Source organism: Echiichthys vipera, assembly GCF_963691815.1.
Source record: "Echiichthys vipera genome assembly, chromosome: 23".
Classification (NCBI taxonomy): Eukaryota; Metazoa; Chordata; class Actinopteri; order Perciformes; family Trachinidae; genus Echiichthys; species Echiichthys vipera.
The window spans coordinates 13,454,233-13,473,839 of NC_139848.1; the positions used below are offsets into that span (position 1 = coordinate 13,454,233).

A 19,607-nucleotide genomic window follows, 5' to 3' on the forward strand; every position below is an offset into this window, starting at 1 on the left:
AGCCTTAACAAACTTTAACACAGAGGGTAAAATTACTCTAAAATACCCATATAATAGACAGAATAAAAGAATGAAGTTTCAAATTGTTGCACCTGAAAATGGGAATTATAATAAATAAATAAACAGTTTATTAATCAAAACATCTGAATATTACACTTATCATAATTCACAAACAATCACAGTGACATAATAAGTTATAATGAGATATAAAATAATACAGTCAGAGACAATAACCTGTGTCTCTACTGATTTAAATCAATATGGAATAAATAAATTTTGCTATGAAGTAAATAAATAATTAAATAATTCTAACAAATAAATTAATAAATAGGACTGTGGAATGATAACACTAATTAATACTTAAATATGGCTTTAAAATGTATGAATTAATAAATAAAGGAACAAATATGGTTATGACATAAAAAGGTAATTAAATATGAAAATAATATGAATATATCAAATAATAAATAAATTACTTAAGTATTTAAAATATATGGATATGAAATAAGTGACTATTATATGACTATAATAGAAATAGATTAAATAATAAATTAATATGGGTATGAAATAAATAAGTAATTAAATATGAATATAACGTGGGCAAATCATTATTAGGGCCAGGAAACATATGTAGTGTGTGTGTATATATATACAGTATATAAATTAATTATGACTGTAAAAAAGAATAAACAAACATGGCTGTGGAAAATATGTTCAATAAATATATGCATAAATGTTAATTTATACAAATATAAATATTTGTAAAAGTTTAAAAATAAATGACAAAGTTTATAAAAAAACATAATTTAACAATTATTTATTGATTCAACTATATTGAGTGATTTATATTTATATTGCGTGTATGTTTTATGTATTGCCTAATTTTATCATTTTATACAAAGCTTTTTTATTTGTTAATTAAAAATGAAAGGCATTTTTAGTCATTTAATTTCATTAATAAACTATTTTTAAAGCGATAAACATCGTATTTATTTAATAAAAAGAAAATCCATTTCATAATCATATAATTTCATTAATACGCTCTTTGAAATGATAAACATCTTATTCATTTATTCATTAAAAATAAAAGGCGTTTCATAATAATTTACCTTAATTAAATCAATAAGCTCTTTTTAAAGCGATAAACATCGTGTTTATGTATTTATTGATTAAAAATAAAAGGCGTTTCATAATAATTTAATTGTATGTAATAAATAAACTCTTTCAAGCGATAAACATCGCGCGGAACATTTGATCTTCGCCGTTTCCCACCGGAGCACTAACCCGGGACACTTAGCACGCTTCCGACGTCAACAACATCAAATTTCCCGGTGGGCGTTTCACAATAAAAGTATTTTTCAGCTCTCCATGTGTTGTGAACGTGAGTTTTTGATAAACACAAATTGTAAAATATGAATAAAATATTTAAATAAACTTTAAAGTGAAGGTTTAAAGTAAATATTAGGACGCGACGCTTTAAACACCTTAAAGCGAGCTTTTATTTTGAAGGTGCAGCAGGTCAGCCCCGGTATTTGTGACGCTGTTTTGACGGGATCCCACGCTGTCGACACCGTTCGACAGTTTATATATTTTAAATATATAAACTTTATATTAATTACTATAAAGTTAAAGTGCAGAAACATGGTGGGGAAGATCCGACACGTCCGGCAGAAGCTCCACCAGGAGGCCGTGAAGCTGCACCTGGACCCGGGCTGCCTGACGCTGAAGCCGGGCTCACTCACTCTGAACCCGGGCACCCTCACTCTGGACCCGGGCTTCCTCACACGGAGCTCCGGGTCAGTGCAGCCTCCTGCAGACAAACAAGACAAGACCGACAAACAGGTCGATATTAAATAATATTAATAATTATTATTATATATTAAATATATATTTAACGCATAGGTCTGTTGTTATGGCTTCAATGTGTTTAACTGCGTAAGCAACGAGACGTGTTTTGTTAATGGACACGGAGTATGGAGGACCCAAGCTGCCAAAATACATAAAAAGAAGAAAATTAATACTGGAAACATAAATTAATATGCCTTTAAATGTGCATGAAAAAAAATATTTAAAATGAGTTAAAATAATTCCCCTATTCATTTACTTTTCTATTTAATTTCCCCTGTTATCAAATTTGTATTTATTTTTTGCCCAATGTTAAAAAATAAAACACTGGAAACATAAATTAATATATGAATATTATAAATATACTTATTCTAATATTCAAAAATATTTAAAATAATTCTCCTATTTATTTACTATTCTTCTAAACTTCCACTTCTATATAATTTATTTGTAATCGATTTTTAATGTATATATTTATGTATTATTTTCTTGATACTTTTCTTTTTACAGTATTTGTTTACCAAAATAAATATTTAGCATAAATTCAGAAGACATGAAACATAAGCTAATATGCCGTTAAATGAACATAAAATAATATTAAAAAATATTTAAAGAAATTCCCTTATTTATTTACTTTTCTATTTAATTTCCCCTGCTATTTGATTTATTTGTATTCAATTTAAGTGTATTTATTTCTGTATTATTTTCTTTATACTCTTCTTTATACAGTATTTTTAACCATAATACATGATACAAATAAAAATAAAAAAGGCCAGAAATGTAAATTAATATGCCATCGAATGTACATAAAATAATATTCAGAATTATTTGAAACAATACCCTTGCTATTTAATTTCCACTTCAACTTTGATTTATTTGAATTATTATTTTCAATTTTAACATATTTATTATTTTCTTTATACTTTTCTTTATACAGTATTTTTTACCAAAATAGAAAATAAAAAGATTGGAAACATAAGTTAATATGCCATTGAATGTACATAAAATAATGTTTTAAATTATTTTAAATAGTTCTCCTATTTATTTACTTTTCTGTATTTAATTTTAATGTATTTATTTCTGTATTATTTTCTTTCTATACTATTTCTTTCTTAATTTTCTTTGTACAGTAGTTTCAACCAAAAATGAATACGAAATAAAAAGACTGTATATGTAAATTAATATGCCATTAAATGTACGTAAAATAATATTTAAAATTATTAAAATTAATTCCCTTATGTTTTTAGTTTTCTATTTAATTTTCCCTTCTATTTAATTTATTTGTATTAAATATGTTTATTTTAATAATATTAAAACGACTGGAAACATAAGTGAATATGCCATAATTAATGATAAAATGTGACATGTTTTAATTAGCTTATAATAATAATTTTTATATCCAGAGTAACCTTAATTATTATATTAATTTTTATATTTATTATTATTACAGATGTTCCTGTCAGGGATCGTTGTAGTTATTATATTATTATATATTTTTATTATTCTTATTATTATTACAGAAATTCCTGTTGGGCATCTTTGTGTTTATGATATGATTAAATTAATTATTATAATTATTATTATTTGTATTTATTAAACTGTTATATTAATTATTATATTTAATATATTTACAGACCTTATCGGGGATCTTTGTACTTATTATGTGATTATATTAATTATTATATTTCATATTATTACAGAGCTTATCGGGGATCTTCTCGGGCACTCACATAAATCCAGAAACTCTCGTCCAAACGTTGAAGTTCGAGGAGCCTCCAGATGTTCCTGATACCAAAGGTCAGCTACGGTTTATGAATTATTATTTATTACAACACATGTTGTAATTGTGTTCCTGTTTGATCTCTTTCGCTTTAATACTTGTGTAAATTATTTTATTTTATATATTATATATTTAGCCTGTTAAAAATGTAAAAAGAAACAAATACAAGACATTACAAGTATTAATGAATTCATGTAAAATGTTATTTATGTGAATAAATTATACAAATGAATGTAAAACCGAATAAAAACTTAATAAGAAAGTAAACAAATCAGGAATTAATACAAAATAAATAAATAAATAAGCTAATTTTAAATAATTTACATTATTTTTAATTATATTTATTTGTTTTGTTTGGTTTATCTGGACTGAATATGCAAAAAGTAAAGAAAATATAAATTAATAAATTATTTGTCAAATAATTTATTTTGTAATTAAAGGTGCCAAAATAACATTTACACATATGTGTAGGCATTATTTATTTATCAATGTGAATAAATTAATTAATTTACTTTCCTTGTTAATTATTATTGCATGTTCTTATTTTATTAATAATAATACAGATTATGTTAATAATTGCATTTATGTGTTTGCCTGATGCCTCCGTACAAGTATATTTTTTGATATATTTAAAGTCAAATATTTATTTACTTTCCTATTAAGTTTAAATTCAGTCTATGTTTGTATCTTTTTTATTTTTCCATATTATATTTTTACGTTAATTTATATTTGTATTTCCTTTTTATGTTTCCTCATACATTATGAGTGGGCTGCCATTAAAATAAAATTATGTAAAAAGATAGAAAAAAATATATATAAATAAACTTAAAAGTATTTTAAAATAAAATGCCAAATAAATACATTTAAAGTTAATAAAAAATGAAATGTATTACATCAATAAAAGAAACAAAATAAACACAAAGGTAAAAACTAAAAAAGGTAATTAAAAAATATATATATATATAGAAATAAACATAAAAAAGTAAAAGTATTTCAAAATAAAATGCCAAATAAATACATTTAAAGTTAATAAAAAAATAAATGTATTACATAAAAAAGCAACAAAATAAACACAAAGGTAAACAATTAAAAAGGTAGTTAAATTTTTTTATAAATAAACATAAAAATAAACATTAAAAAGTAAAAGTATTTTAAAATAAAATGCCAAATTAAAACATTTAATGAAAAAAATGTAATACATAAATAAAAGCGACACAAAAAACACAGAGGCAAATGATAATTAATTGAGACACGCATTCATGTACATTTAAAATATTTGACGGTGGCATCCTGGGGCCTCCATACCCGTGGCCACCAGATGGCGTGGTTGTTTCTAATTTAAGTGTCTGAGGGATGTGGGCTGGTTGCTAAGCTGGTTGCTAAGCTGGTTGCTAAGCACGCCACACTCCATGACAACGGCCTGTTGCTATTTATAGAGTGGCGGCGTGTAAATTTAGCTCGTGCGTGAAATCAAGGTTTGATCATCTGCTGAGAGTTGACTGTTAAAATATAAAATATAACCTTTATTTAATCTTTAATATAAATATACTCCTGAAAACAGATGAAGCTATCATGAAATCAAGGTTTTATAACAAAAATATATTTTTATAAACATGGCCTTAAAACAGTTATGGTCAGAAATGCACATTTATGGCTATAAAATATGTATTTGTTTGTTTATTTTTTGCTTTGGCTGAAATAAATCAATGAGCCAATTAGTATATAAATGTAAATATGGACATATAATATTAGTTGATGAAACAGTAAGGAAAATATAAATAAAATCAATATAGCTAAAAGATAATGCATAAATATGGCTACAAAATAAACAATTATTGCTGTGAAATAATTAAATAAATACATATAACAGTCAAATAAATTGAATAAATACGGCTCTAAAATCAATAGGTATGACCATATTATTTTTTCCATAGTCTATGAAATAAATGAAATAATATAAATCTGAAATAAATAAATGTAAATATCTAAATATATTTAATGAGTATAAATGCGTGTAAAAGATAAATAAATGAATACACATAGCTATAAGATTATATATACATAAATATGTAATTTATAATAAATAATTATTGCTATAAAAGAAATGAAATAAATATATTTTCCATGAAATGAGATCAGTCTGTATTCTGTCAACAGGAAGTGTTTTAAATAGTGTTTAATAAAGTATTTAAAATAATGTTTAATAAAGTATTTTAAAGTGTTTAATACATTATTTAAATAGTGTTTGATACAGAGTTTTAAAGTATTTATATTTGTGTTTAACAATGTGTTTTAAAGTGTTTAAAATATTGTTTAATAAAGTGTTTTAAAGTATTTTAAAGTGTTGAATAAAGTATTTAAAATAGTGTTTAATAAAGGGTGTAACATTGTATTTACTCAAGTGTTAATAGTTAATAGTAAACCCGCAGCAGCCGAGGCCTGTGAGCCTCCAACAGCAGCATCAGACTTCCGTAATCACAGATAATATCCATTTCACCCATCAGCAGGAAGACGATGCTCCCAACGGGACCGCCCCCACCCCAACCCCCCTCCACAAACACAAAGACCCCCCCTCCACACACACACACACACACACACACACACATACACTGAGGACAGATCAGTTGTCTCACCTCCACAACACCGTCCCAGTCCAACAGTGTAACAGTGTAGTCAGCAGCTGATGCTATCTCTGCACCGACACTGTGGTGGACCAGATCCACAGATAAAGACATTTACCGACATACAGAGACGTATGAAGACATTTAAAGACGTATAAAGACATATAACAACATATAACAACATTTACGACATACAGAGATATATAAAGACATTTAAAGACGTATAACGACATTTACCGACATACAGAGACATATAAAGACATTTAAAGACGTATAACGACATTTTCCGACATACAGAGACATATAAAGACATTTAAAGAAGTATAACGACATTTTCCGACATACAGAGACATATAAAGACATTTAAAGACGTATAACAACATTTACCGACATACAGAGACATATAAAGACATTTAAAGACGTATAACGATATTAACCGACATACAGAGACGTATAAAGACATTTAAAGACGTATAACGACATTTACCGACACACAGAGACATATAAAGACATTTAAAGACGTATAACGACATTTTCCGACATACAGAGACATATAAAGACATTTAAAGACGTATAACGACATTTTCCGACATACAGAGACATATAAAGAAATTTAAAGACGTATAACAACATTTACCGACATACAGAGACATATAAAGACATTTAAAGACGTATAACGATATTAACCGACATACAGAGACGTATAAAGACATTTAAAGACGTATAACGACATTTACCGACACACAGAGACATATAAAGACATTTAAAGACGTATAACGACATTTTCCGACATACAGAGACATATAAAGACATTTAAAGACGTATAACGACATTTTCCGACATACAGAGACATATAAAGACATTTAAAGACGTATAACAACATTTACCGACATACAGAGACATATAAAGACATTTAAAGACGTATAACGATATTAACCGACATACAGAGACGTATAAAGACATTTAAAGACGTATAACGATATTTACCGACACACAGAGACATATAAAGACACTAAACGACATTTAAAGACATTTAACAACATATAACGACATTTACCGACATACAGAGACATATAAAGACATTAAACGACATTTAAAGACATTTAACAACATATAACGCCATTTACCGACATACAGAGACGTATAAAGACATTAAACAACATTTAAAGACATATAAAGACGTATCACGACATATAACAACATTTACCGACATACAGAGACGTATAGAGACATTTAAAGACGTATAACAACATTAACCGACATACAGAGACATATAAAGACATTTAAAGACGTATAACGACATTTTCTGACATACAGAGACATATAAAGACATTTAAAGACGTATAACGACATTTTCCGACATACAGAGACATATAAAGACATTTAAAGACGTATAACGACATTTTCCGACATACAGAGACATATAAAGACATTTAAAGATGTATAACGACATTTTCCGACATACAGAGACATATAAAGACATTTAAAGACGTATAACGACATTTTCCGACATACAGAGACATATAAAGACATTTAAAGACGTATAACGATATTAACCGACATACAGAGACGTATAAAGACATTTAAAGACGTATAACGACATTTACCAACATACAGAGACATATAAAGACACTAAACGACATTTAAAGACATTTAACAACATATAACGACATTTACCGACATACAGAGACATATAAAGACATTTAAAGATGTATAACGACATTTTCCGACATACAGAGACATATAAAGACATTTAAAGACGTATAACGACATTTTCCGACATACAGAGACATATAAAGACATTTAAAGACGTATAACGATATTAACCGACATACAGAGACGTATAAAGACATTTAAAGACGTATAACGACATTTACCAACATACAGAGACATATAAAGACACTAAACGACATTTAAAGACATTTAACAACATATAACGACATTTACCGACATACAGAGACATATAAAGACATTAAACGACATTTAAAGACATTTAACAACATATAACGCCATTTACCGACATACAGAGACGTATAAAGACATTAAACAACATTTAAAGACATATAAAGACGTATCACGACATATAACAACATTTACCGACATACAGAGACGTATAGAGACATTTAAAGACGTATAACGACATTAACCGACATACAGAGACATATAAAGACATTTAAAGACGTATAACGACAATTACCGACATACAGAGACGTTTAAAGACATTTAAAGATGTATAAAGACATTTAACGACATACAGAGACGTTTAAAGACATTTAAAGATGTATAAAGACATTTAAAGCTGATAAAGACATTAAAAGACATTTAACCACATTTGTAGATGTATAAAGACATTTAAAGACGTTTAAAGACATTTAAAGACGTATAAAGACATTTAAAGACATACAGAGACGTGTAAAGACATATACAGACATTTAAAGTCATATAAAGACGTGTAAAGACATTTAAAGACGTATAAAGACATTTAAAGACATACAGAGACGTATAAAGTCCTTTCAAGACATATAAAGAAATTTAAAGACATATAACATCATACAAAACATGTAAAGACGTATAAAGACATTAAAGGTTGTCCCATTCCAACAGTGCAACAGTGTAGTCAGCACCTGATGTTATCTCTGCACCAACACTGTGGTGGCAAAGATAAAGATTTGAGATCGAGATGACATGAGGTCATCGGCCTGTGAACCAATCGATGGACAGACACGAGGCGTTTCGTTTGCATGGTGTTTAATGACTTAGATAGAACGTTGGAACGACGAACCTGTCGATGACAACCTGACGTTTTCCATTTAAATCACTTCACTGTCAGACAGGAAGTGAGTGCATAGATTACCGTTCTTTCCCTTTATGACTGACTCTTTCCACTCAGCTCTGTGTGCGTGTGCGTGTGTGTGTGTGTGTGTGTGTGTGTGTGTGTGTGTGTGTGTGTGTGTGTGTGTGTGTGTGTGTGTGTGTGTGTGTGTGTGTGTGTGTGTGTGTGTGTGTGTGTGTGTGTGTGTGTGTGTGTGTGTGTGTGTGTGTGTGTGTGTGTGTGTGTGTGTGTGTGTGTGTGTGTGTGTGTGTGTGTGTGTGTGTGTGTGTGTGTGTGTGTGTGCGCGTGCGTGTGTGTTTGTTTTACAGGACTGTCCTCTGTCTCTGTTAACCCTTCCTGCAGGCGTCTCTTTTCCACTGTGTTCAGTGTTTCCCACTCCACTCCTTTTTTCCTGAGCACAGGTTTTTCTGAGGATGTCCTGACCACAGGGGACTTCAGGGTTCTTCCTGCAGATACGACCATGTTACTTTATTTTCCGTTTGGAAACGGGGCAGATCTATTTACATTAACTAAATCCATCACGTGTTGTCTTGTATCTATTTTAGTCATTTTACAGCATTTATTTGTATCCTGATGATGGCCCTGATGATTGTTCTGATATTGGTTCTGATGATGTCCTGATGGTTCTGATGATGTCCTGATGGTCCTGATGATGGTCCTGATGATAGTTCTGATGATGGGCCTGATGGTTCAGATAACGGTCCCTATGTTGGTCCTGCTTGTCCTGATGGTCCTGATGATCAGGATGGTTCTAATGATCCTGATGATGTTTCTGATAATTGTCCTGATGGTTCTTATGATGGTTCTGATGGTCCTGATGATCACGATGGTTCTGATGGTCCTGATGATCACGATGGTTCTGATGGTCCTGATGATGGTCCTGATGGTCCCGATGATGGTCCTAATGATGGTCTCGGTGGTCCTGATGATGGTCCTGGTGGTCCTGATTCGTTGTCGTAATAGAACTTGTCTCTACTGTCTCCATCCGTAGACGCTGTTCTGTTGCTCACAGTGATTCCATCCACAGCACTTTGAGGACATTTCACCACCATAATAAAAATAAAGATGATCCAACAGCAGAGCTCTCGCTCTCTCGCTACCTCTGATGCGTCTTTAACGCATTTAGGCATCCGCCTGTCTTAACGTTTAATCCCAGCGTTTGATGTGAGCTCTCGTGTGTGCCCACAGGCCCAGAAGAGAAGAAAGTCAAGTCCAAGAAAGAGAAGATGAAGGAGAGGAGGGAGAGATGGCTCAACAGTGAGTACCGTTCTGTCTTTAATTCATTTCATTTCATTTAACTGACAGATCTGAGCCAGCTGAGCCTTTCATGGGTGGAAATGAGTTATTTTCTCTCTGAGTTCTGGCTCCATCTTTGGGTCTCTCTGTAATTATAACATCATCATCGTCTCCCATAATTGTGAAGAGGCCTGTAACTGAAGCTGCTGCTGAGCCAATCAATTCCTGGGTAACAGGACACGTTTCCTGTGGCTGTAATGAGGCGCTAATGGCTGCTGAAACCCAAGAGCAGCACCACCGCCACACTTCTCCGAAATTACAAGGGAATTAGAAACAAGCGTGACCTTGTGTCAGATCAGAGACGGCGCCATTTTTACAGTGTTTGAGGTTCTACAGAGAACCCTATTATATTCCAAGGGTTTTATATCGAGAACCCTGTTATATTCAAAGGGTTTCATATCGAACACTTTTTATATTCCAAAAGATTTATCTAGAACACTTTTCCAAGGGTTTCATCTAGAACCCTTTTTATGTTCCAAGGGTTTCATCTAGAACCCTTTTTATATTCCAAGGGTTTCATCTAGAACCTTTTTATAATCCAAGCGTTTTATCTAGAACCTTTTTATATTCCAAGGGTTTCATCTAGAACCCTTTTTATATTCCAAGGGTTTCATCTAGAACCCTTTTTATATTCCAAGGGTTTCATCTAGAACCCTTTTTATATTCCAAGGGTTTCATCTAGAACCCTTTTTATATTCCAAGGGTTTCATCTAGAACCTTTTTTATAATCCAAGCGTTTTATCTAGAACCTTTTTATATTCCAAGGGTTTCATCTAGAACCTTTTTTATATTCCAAGGGTTTCATCTAGAACCCTTTTTATATTCCAAGGGTTTCAATTAGAACCTTTTTATATTCCAGGGGTTTCATCTGGAACCCCTTTATATTCCAAGAGTTTCATCTGGAACCCCTTTATATTCCAAGGGTTTCATCTAGAACCCTTTTTATATTCCAAGGGTTCCATACCGAGAACCCTTTTATATTCCAAGGGTTTCATTCCGGAAACCTTTTTATATTACAAGGGTTTCATACCAAGAACCCTATTGTTCCAAGGGTTTCATCTGTTTTATTTTGAATCTATCCAGGGCATTCTACCAAGAACCCTTTTTTATAGTCCATGGGTTTAATAAAAAAGGGGGTTCTACAGAGAATCCTTTTATATTCCAGGGGTTTCTTCTAGAACACTACAGTCTGCACACTGGATTACAATTCCCAATACTTAACTGACTAAAAGGTGAAGCAACGTTTAAACAACTTTATACCAGGAACCCTTTAATTTCCAAAAAGGTTCATGTAGAACCCACCCAGGGTTGTCTGGCAAGGGTTTCATCTAGAACCTTTTTTATAATCCAAGCGTTTTATCTAGAACCTTTTTATATTCCAAGAGTTTCATCTAGAACCTTTTTTATATTCCAAGGGTTTCATCTAGAACCCTTTTTATATTCCAAAGGTTTCAATTAGAACCTTTTTATATTCCAAGGGTTTCATCTAGAACCCTTTTTATATTCCAAAGGTTTCAATTAGAACCTTTTTATATTCCAGGGGTTTCATCTAGAACCCCTTTTTATATTCCAAGGGTTTCATCTAGAACCCTTTTTATATTCCAAGGGTTTCATCTAGAACCTTTTTTATAATCCAAGCGTTTTATCTAGAACCTTTTTATATTCCAAGGGTTTCATCTAGAACCCCTTTATATTCCATGGGTTTCATCTAGAATTCTTTTATATTCCAAGGGTTTCATACCGAGAACCCTTTATATATTCCAAGGGTTTTTTCTAGAACTCATCCAGGGCATTCTACCGATATCCCCTTTATATTCCATGGGTATCATCCAGAATCCTTTTATATTCCAAGGGTTTCATCTAGAACCTTTTTGTAATCCATGGGTTTCATCTAGAACCTTTTTGTAATCCATGGGTTTCATCTAGAACCTTTTTATATTTCAAGGGTTTCATCTAGAACCTTTTTATATTCCATGGGTTTCATCTAGAACCTTTTTATATTACAAGGGTTTCATACCAAGAACCCTATTGTTCCAAGGGTTTCATCTGTTTCATCTTGAACCTATCCAGGGCATTCTACCAAGAACCCTTTTTTATAGTCCATGGGTTTAATAAAAAAGGGGGTTCTACAGAGAATCCTTTTATATTCCAGGGGTTTCTTCTAGAACACTACAGTCTGCACACTGGATTACAATTCCCAATACTTAACTGACTAAAAGGTGAAGCAACGTTTAAACAACTTTATACCAGGAACCCTTTAACTTCCAAAAAGGTTCATGTAGAACCCACCCAGGGTTGTCTGGCAGAGAATGAGAGAACGTTTATGAGTGTGAGTAAGTGTGAATAATTGAAGATGAGGATCTTTTAACAGTCCTTAAAGAGTACTTCCAGAACGGTTCTTTCTGTAGATCAATGCTGTTCTTGTTCCAGATTAGTTTAACGTTGTGACGCGTTCACAGATGGAAGTCGGTGTTAGTAGTTCCTTACCTGTAAACGTTCTCTTCCTCTGTTCAGAGATCAGCTCCATCAAACAGGCCAAGGAGCAGCAGGCTGCTGAGGCCCGGAGACAGGCCACGCCCGTGGTCGGGGACATGAGGCCGCTGGCCGACGCCCTGCCGGAGCTCTTTCAGCTCGTCGCCCCCACCGCCGCCACGGCCCTAACCTCTCGCCGCAAGAGCAGGAAAAACAAAGTGTGAGTGCCGAGGTGTCACGTTTCTGGCGTCCTTGAGCTGTGAAGCAGATTCATCAAACAGGATTCAGATTAAAACGAGATTCACCTTCATTATGGGTCCATCGGATGAACGCACGTCCAGGGTTGTTCCTTCTGCTGCGGGATGACCACATGGCGACCATTAATTAAAAGACACTCGTCCGTCCATTCCAAATGTGGTCTCTGGTTCGACCCCTTATACCTCCGTCCGGTTTCAACGTTCTTATGGATGATACGCAACCCATCCTCACGAAGGCAGTGGCGCGTTATAAATTACCGGCGTGTTGACAAAAACTACTACCAATAAAAGTTGGTGTAACGCAGGTACACGACAGTAATTTTGTCCGTGACTCTCTGCTGTTAAGTTTGGTTTGTTCATGCTCTCGTCTTTCATCCAGCATTACGTTTTTTTTTGGTTCCCTTTTCCAATTAAGGTTTAAAACGCTTCATTGCTCATTAAAAAAAGACTTTTGCGTTTCGTTTCAAAGTCGTTGTTGTTGAACCATTTCAGAAGAGGCTAAAATAAAACATTTGTGCTGCAGGAGAAACATAAAGTGTCTGTAAAGAGGAGACTCTTGGGGACCTGGTCACCCAATTGTTGAAAAACGTGTGTTAAAGTGTCCTCTAGGAGCCAAAGTGTGTATTAAAGTGCAACCTAGGAACCAAAAAGCATGCTAAAGTTTCCTCTAGAAACCAAAGCGTGTGTTAAGGTGTAGGAGCCAAAGCGTGTGTTAAAGTGCACCCTAGGAACCAAAGCGTGTGCTAAAGTGCCCTCGTGTGCTAAAGTGCCCTCGTGTGTTAGGGCGCACTCACACTGTCCTTCCACATCGTATTTCGGGTAGAGTGCAACCGCTCCGCGTCTAGCTGCAGCCAGTTGGCCGTCCACAGCTCGTTTGAGAGAGGTGGGCTTTTGTAGAGCGCGTTTGCACATGTACGAGCACGAGCATGACGCCCACGGAGGCCCTCACGTCATTTTATGTGCGCCTGTTCGGACATAGAAAGAAAAAAAAGATGGACCGTGTTAAAGTGCCCTCTAGGAGCCAAAACATGTGTTAAAGTACCCTCTAGAAGCCAAAATGTGTGCTAAAGTGCCCTCTAGGAGCAAAAACACATGTTAAAGTGCCCTCTTCAGTGGCGAGGACATGCATTATGTGCCCTTTTTTTCCTTTCCGCCCTGCCCTTCAAAAAGTCTGTGCACGCCACTGCCACCACTGTGTGTTCAAACATCTGATCAATAAGTAAAACACTTCTGTTCCAATATGAATAAATGTCCCCTCTGTGCCTTGTGCCTTGTGTCCTGTGTGTTCCCTGCAGGCCGGTGAAGAGGCCCGAGCCCACGGACTTCAGTCAGATGAAACAGTCGCAGAAACGCAAACTCCTGTGAGCGTCTTTGTCTTTATCAGAACATTATACACGTGTGTGTGAACGTCTGTGTGTGAGAGTGTGTGTGTTCTGTGTTCTCCTGCAGGGAGACGGAGAGCAGCCGGTTCAGCGGCGCCGTGAAGACGCTGTCCGCCAAGATGAACCCTCTGGCTGACATCGGGGAGCAGCTGAGGAAGAGGATGAGGGAGGAGGACGAGCAGGGTCCCAGCTAACACGTGTTTCAGGCTCCACCAATAAAATCACATTCAAACATCAGCTGTTGTGTGTTTGTGTTGACGGGCGCTCGCACGCCGCTGAGAATAACGGCAGTGACTCATCGGAGGTAACCATGGCGACGGCACTGCTCTGTCGAAGAGAGCTTCATGTCAGGCGCTGAAGGAAAATATCGTCAAACTGTCAGCAGCAAACTCCTCCATAAGACGTTCTGGAAATCAAACCGCCACCTCTTTGAATTTATGACAAACTGTTTCATAAAGAACCTTCTCTCTCTTATTTCAATTTTGATACTTGACTTTGAGACGGAAAAAACAGCGGATTTAGTCATTTTGCATCCCTTCTGAGTCATTTTGCATCTAATTTAGTCATTTAGCATCCCTTCTGAGTCATCTTGCAATTAATTTAGACATGTCGCAATTCTTTTTAGTCATTTTGCATCTATTTTAATCATTTGGCATCCCTTTGTAGTCATTTTGCATCCCATTGAATTAATTTGGCATCTAGTTTAGTCATTTTGCATCCCTTTGTAGTCATTTTGCATCTATTTCAGTAGTTTTTTTCATCCCTTTTGTAGTTGTTTTTCATTCACTTAAGTCATTTTTAATCCCTTCATCGGGATTGTGCATCCCTTTGGAGTTGTTTTGCATTGATTTGAGTCATTCTGCATCCCTAGGCAGTCATTTAGCATCTCTGTAGTTGTTTAGAATCTACATTTATTAATTTTGCATTCTTTTGTAGTCGTTTTGCATCTATTTTAGTCATTTTACATGCCATAGTAGTGTTTGTCCCATTTTGCATCTCTTTGTGGTTATTTTGCATCGCTTTGAAGCTGTTTTTCTTTCTGAATCCCTTTTTTCATGATTGTGCATCCCTTTTGTTTTTGTTTTGCATAGATTTCTAGTCATTTTCAGAATCAAACAAAGAGAAATAAATGTAAACAGAAAAGAATAATCAGGAAATGAATCAGGGGAAAAAATGAATAAACCAATCCATTTTGATTATTCTTTTTTTATTTCTTTGCATATGTATTGATTTAATTTATTTGTTGTAAGCTGCAGCTTTAGTTCTCCACATGATTCGGTGAGGGCAGAGCTAATTAATGCATTAATATCAGTTATAATATAATAACACTTATATCGTCTTATTAACACATAATAACTGTGAAAAGTGTGTTTGGTGTTTGAAGTCTCTGCTGTGATTAGATGAGAGGGAAGTAAACCTAATCAATACAGAGCCGCCATTAGGACTCATTAATAATGAACGGCGTAGGACGAGCGCAGTGTCCCGGCTCACAGAGACGGGTACGGACAAAGACTGACATTCCTGCAGAGGACGACCTAAAGTCAACATGGAGAGAGAGAGAGGAAGGAAGAGGCTTAAAGGGCCACGCTGCTACACGTCTCACGCGTCTGACAAAGAATTCAAAACAGCGTCTGAATGACACGGACGGAAGAAAATAACACGTAAATCATCATCCGGCTGGAAAATCACCTGTGTGAGCTCTCAATGAACGTCCGGTGACATTTGTCTTCACAGATACGCTCTCTTCAAAGAGTCTGCCCTTGTTTTGCTTCAATTTTGAGTAATTTTGCATCCCTTTGTCCTCATTTTACATCTATCTTGTCGTCTTGCTTCCCATTGCAGTCATTTTGCATCCCTTTGCCTGTGTCCCTAACTTTTCATTGTGCTTTCCTTTTAAGTTGTGTTTATCTCTTTAGACATTTTGCATCCCTTTGTGGTAATTTGTGGGTTCTGGGGTAGTTGCATCTCCTTTTAGTCATTTTGCATCTATTTTGAGTCATTGTGCATCCCTTTGTCCTCATTTTACATCTGTGTTGTCGTTTTGCTTCCCATTGCAGTCATTTTGCATCCCTATGCCTGTGTCCCTCACTTTTCATTGTGCTTTCCTTTTAAGTTGTGTTTATCTCTTTAGACATTTTGCATCCCTTTGTGGTAATTTGTGGGTTCTGGGGTAGTTGCATCTCCTTTTAGTCATTTTGCATCTATTTTGAGTCATTGTGCATCCCTTTGTCTTCATTTTACATCTGTGTTGTCGTTTTGCTTCCCATTGCAGTCATTTTGCATCCCTATGCCTGTGTCCCTAACTTTTCATTGGGCTTTCCTTTTAAGTTCTGTTTATCTCTTAAGACATTTTGCATCCCTTTGTGGTAATTTGTGGGTTCTGGGGTAGTTGCATCTCCTTTTAGTCATTTTGCATCTATTTTGAGTCATTGTGCATTCCTTTGTATTCGGTTTGCATTTATAATCATTTTATATCCCTTTGTATTATTTTTGCATGCATTCGGAGTCCTTTTGCATCCCTATGTAGTCGTTTTGAAACTTTGTTTTTCATTTTGTTTTCCTTTTTAGTCGTTTTATCTCTCATTTGAGTCATCTTGCTTCCCATGTCAGTCATTTTGTATCTGTTTTTAGTTATATTGCATGCATACTGAGTCATTTTGCATCCCTTTGTGGTGTTGTATCTATTTTAAGTCATTTTGCATCCCTTGTAATAGTTTTTTTTTCATTTTGCTTTCCTTTTAGGTTGTGTTTATCTCTTAAGACATTGTGCATCCCTTTGTGGTAATTTGGGGTTTCTGGGGTAAGTCTGCGTCTCCTTATAGTCATCTATTTTTAGTTATTGTGCATCCCTGTGCAGTACTTTTGAAACTTTGTTTTTCGTTTTGCTTTTCTTTTTAGTCTTTTATCTCTAGCCCTTTGTGGTCATTATTAATAATTTTGTGGTCTTACATTCGTTTGTAGTAGTTTTAGGTCTCTGGGGTAATTCTGCATATATTATGAGCCATATTGCATCCCTTTGTAATCGTTTTGCATACATTGGAGTCATTTTGTATCCCCTTATAGTACCACTTTTTCTAATTTTGTATCCATTTGCAGTCATTTTGCATCCCTGTGTAGTAATTTTGAAACTTTGTTTTTCATTTTACTTTCCTTTAGTCGTTTCATCTCTATTTTGAGTCATTTTGCATCCATTTGCAGCCATTTTGCATGCATTTAGCTCCCCCAGTAGTTTTTTTCATTATGTTTTTAACAACATCAGTTTGAAGTGTTTTTGAGTTATTTCACATTTCTTCGCGGCCATTTTACCTTTAGTCGTTATGTTTATACTTTTGATGTGTCTTTTATTTTTGTTATTTATGGAGACAGAAACTGGCCCCAGCAGCAGGGAATCAAACCGGGGAATCACTGCTCTGAGCAAATGTGCTGACAGGACTGAGCATCCCTGAAGTCATTTAACAAGTCCCCGTGGTGGTTTAGGGTCGTCTGTCATCGTTTTCTCTTTGTGTTCTTTGACCCAGACCCCTCCATTCGTACACACACACACACACACACACACACACACACACACACACAGTGAAAGGGTGCACATCCGTGGATTGATACACAGTAAACACCGTCAGATGTATTGGATGCGACTGAATCCAGCCGTATGAACATGTGACAGTGTTAAATTAATGTGTGCATAGAAAAAAATCTCTGTGTCATATTTTTATTGTTGTGTACACAAGAATAACAAAGGGACTTGCATACATCAGGACACACCGGTGTCGTCTTTGAACATGTTATATACACCCTTCGATTTAGATTTGCATATTTTTAAGAACAAACAATGATTACAAAAAAACAAAACAAATAGACAATAAGCCTACAGTGAAAAAAGTATTGAGAAATGGTCTGTATAAAATGATTAAACTGGCCACATAATATAATAGGTAAATAATAGTAAAAGAAGAAGAATTACTTTATCTATCCCGCAACAGGGAAATTGAATTTTTTCACTCTTACTGTTATTCATGTTACACACACAGGCCCGAAATACACACACATGCACAAACAGGACCTATACATGCAATTGAGGAGAGATGTTAGAGCGAGGGGGCTGCCAGTGACCAGCGCTCGAGCAGTTGGGGGTTCGGTGCCTTGCTCAACAGCACCTCGGCAGTGCCCAGGAGATGAACTGGCATCTCTCCAGCCACCAGTCCACGCTCCATACATGGTCCACACAGGGACTCGAACAACCCTACGGTTCCCGGCCAAGTCACCTATGGACTGAGCTACTACGTTTGAATAATTTAATATATATCCGGTCGACATACATGTGTAATTGTTATTCATGTGTATTTAAAGCAACACGTCTGAGTTAATGAGTTTAGTTTGTTTTTTTTAGTTCAGTTTCATTTGCACAAAAACAACGTACAAGATAAAGATGATGACGAATTACAGCGCAGGAGAGAAGGAAGTCTGAGACGTTTATTCAAACAATTTACACATAAATCAACACTTTAATACACAAGTCATTTTGCATCTAATTTAGTCATTTGGCGTCCATTCTGAGTCATTTTGCATCTAATTTTGTCATTTGGCATTCCATCTTAGTCATTTTGCATCTAATTTTGTCATTTAGCATCCCTTCTGAGTCCTCTTGCATCTAATTTAGACATGTCGCAACCCTTTTTAGTCATTTTTCATCTATTTTAATGATTTGGCATCGCTTCGGAGTCATTTTGCATCTAATTTAGACATGTTGCATCGCTTCATATCATATTTGCATCCCTTTGTAGTCGTTTTGCATCCCTCTGAATTCATTTGGCATCTAGTTTAGTAGTTTTCTCATCCCTTTTGTAGTTGTTTTTCATTCATTTAAGTCATTTTTAATCCCTAAACAACTTACAAAAAAAAGATGATGACGAATTACAGCGCAGGAGAGAAGGAAGTCTGAGACGTTTATTCAAACAATAAACACATAAATCAGACAAAATCAACACTTTAATACACGAAACTCACAGTCATTTTTGAGTCATTTTGTTTCCCTTTTTAGTGGCTTTGCATCTATTTTGATTACATTTGCATCTATTTTCAGTCATTTGGCATCCCTTTGAAGTAGTTTAGCATCTAACAATC

At 34.5% G+C, this 19,607-nt stretch overlaps 1 protein-coding gene across 1 annotated transcript; it reads left to right on the forward strand.

Moving 5' to 3' along the window:
* The first annotated feature begins 1,555 nt into the window (after positions 1–1,555).
* On the forward strand, positions 1,556–14,705 carry slx9 (SLX9 ribosome biogenesis factor). Its single transcript, XM_083938166.1, has 6 exons — positions 1,556–1,842; positions 3,546–3,642; positions 10,268–10,336; positions 12,890–13,067; positions 14,400–14,465; positions 14,554–14,705. The coding sequence occupies exons 1-6, from the start codon at positions 1,642–1,644 to the stop codon at positions 14,678–14,680; spliced, it is 738 nt and encodes a 245-aa protein (XP_083794292.1). The 5' UTR covers positions 1,556–1,641; the 3' UTR covers positions 14,681–14,705.
* The last annotated feature ends 4,902 nt before the right edge of the window (positions 14,706–19,607 follow it).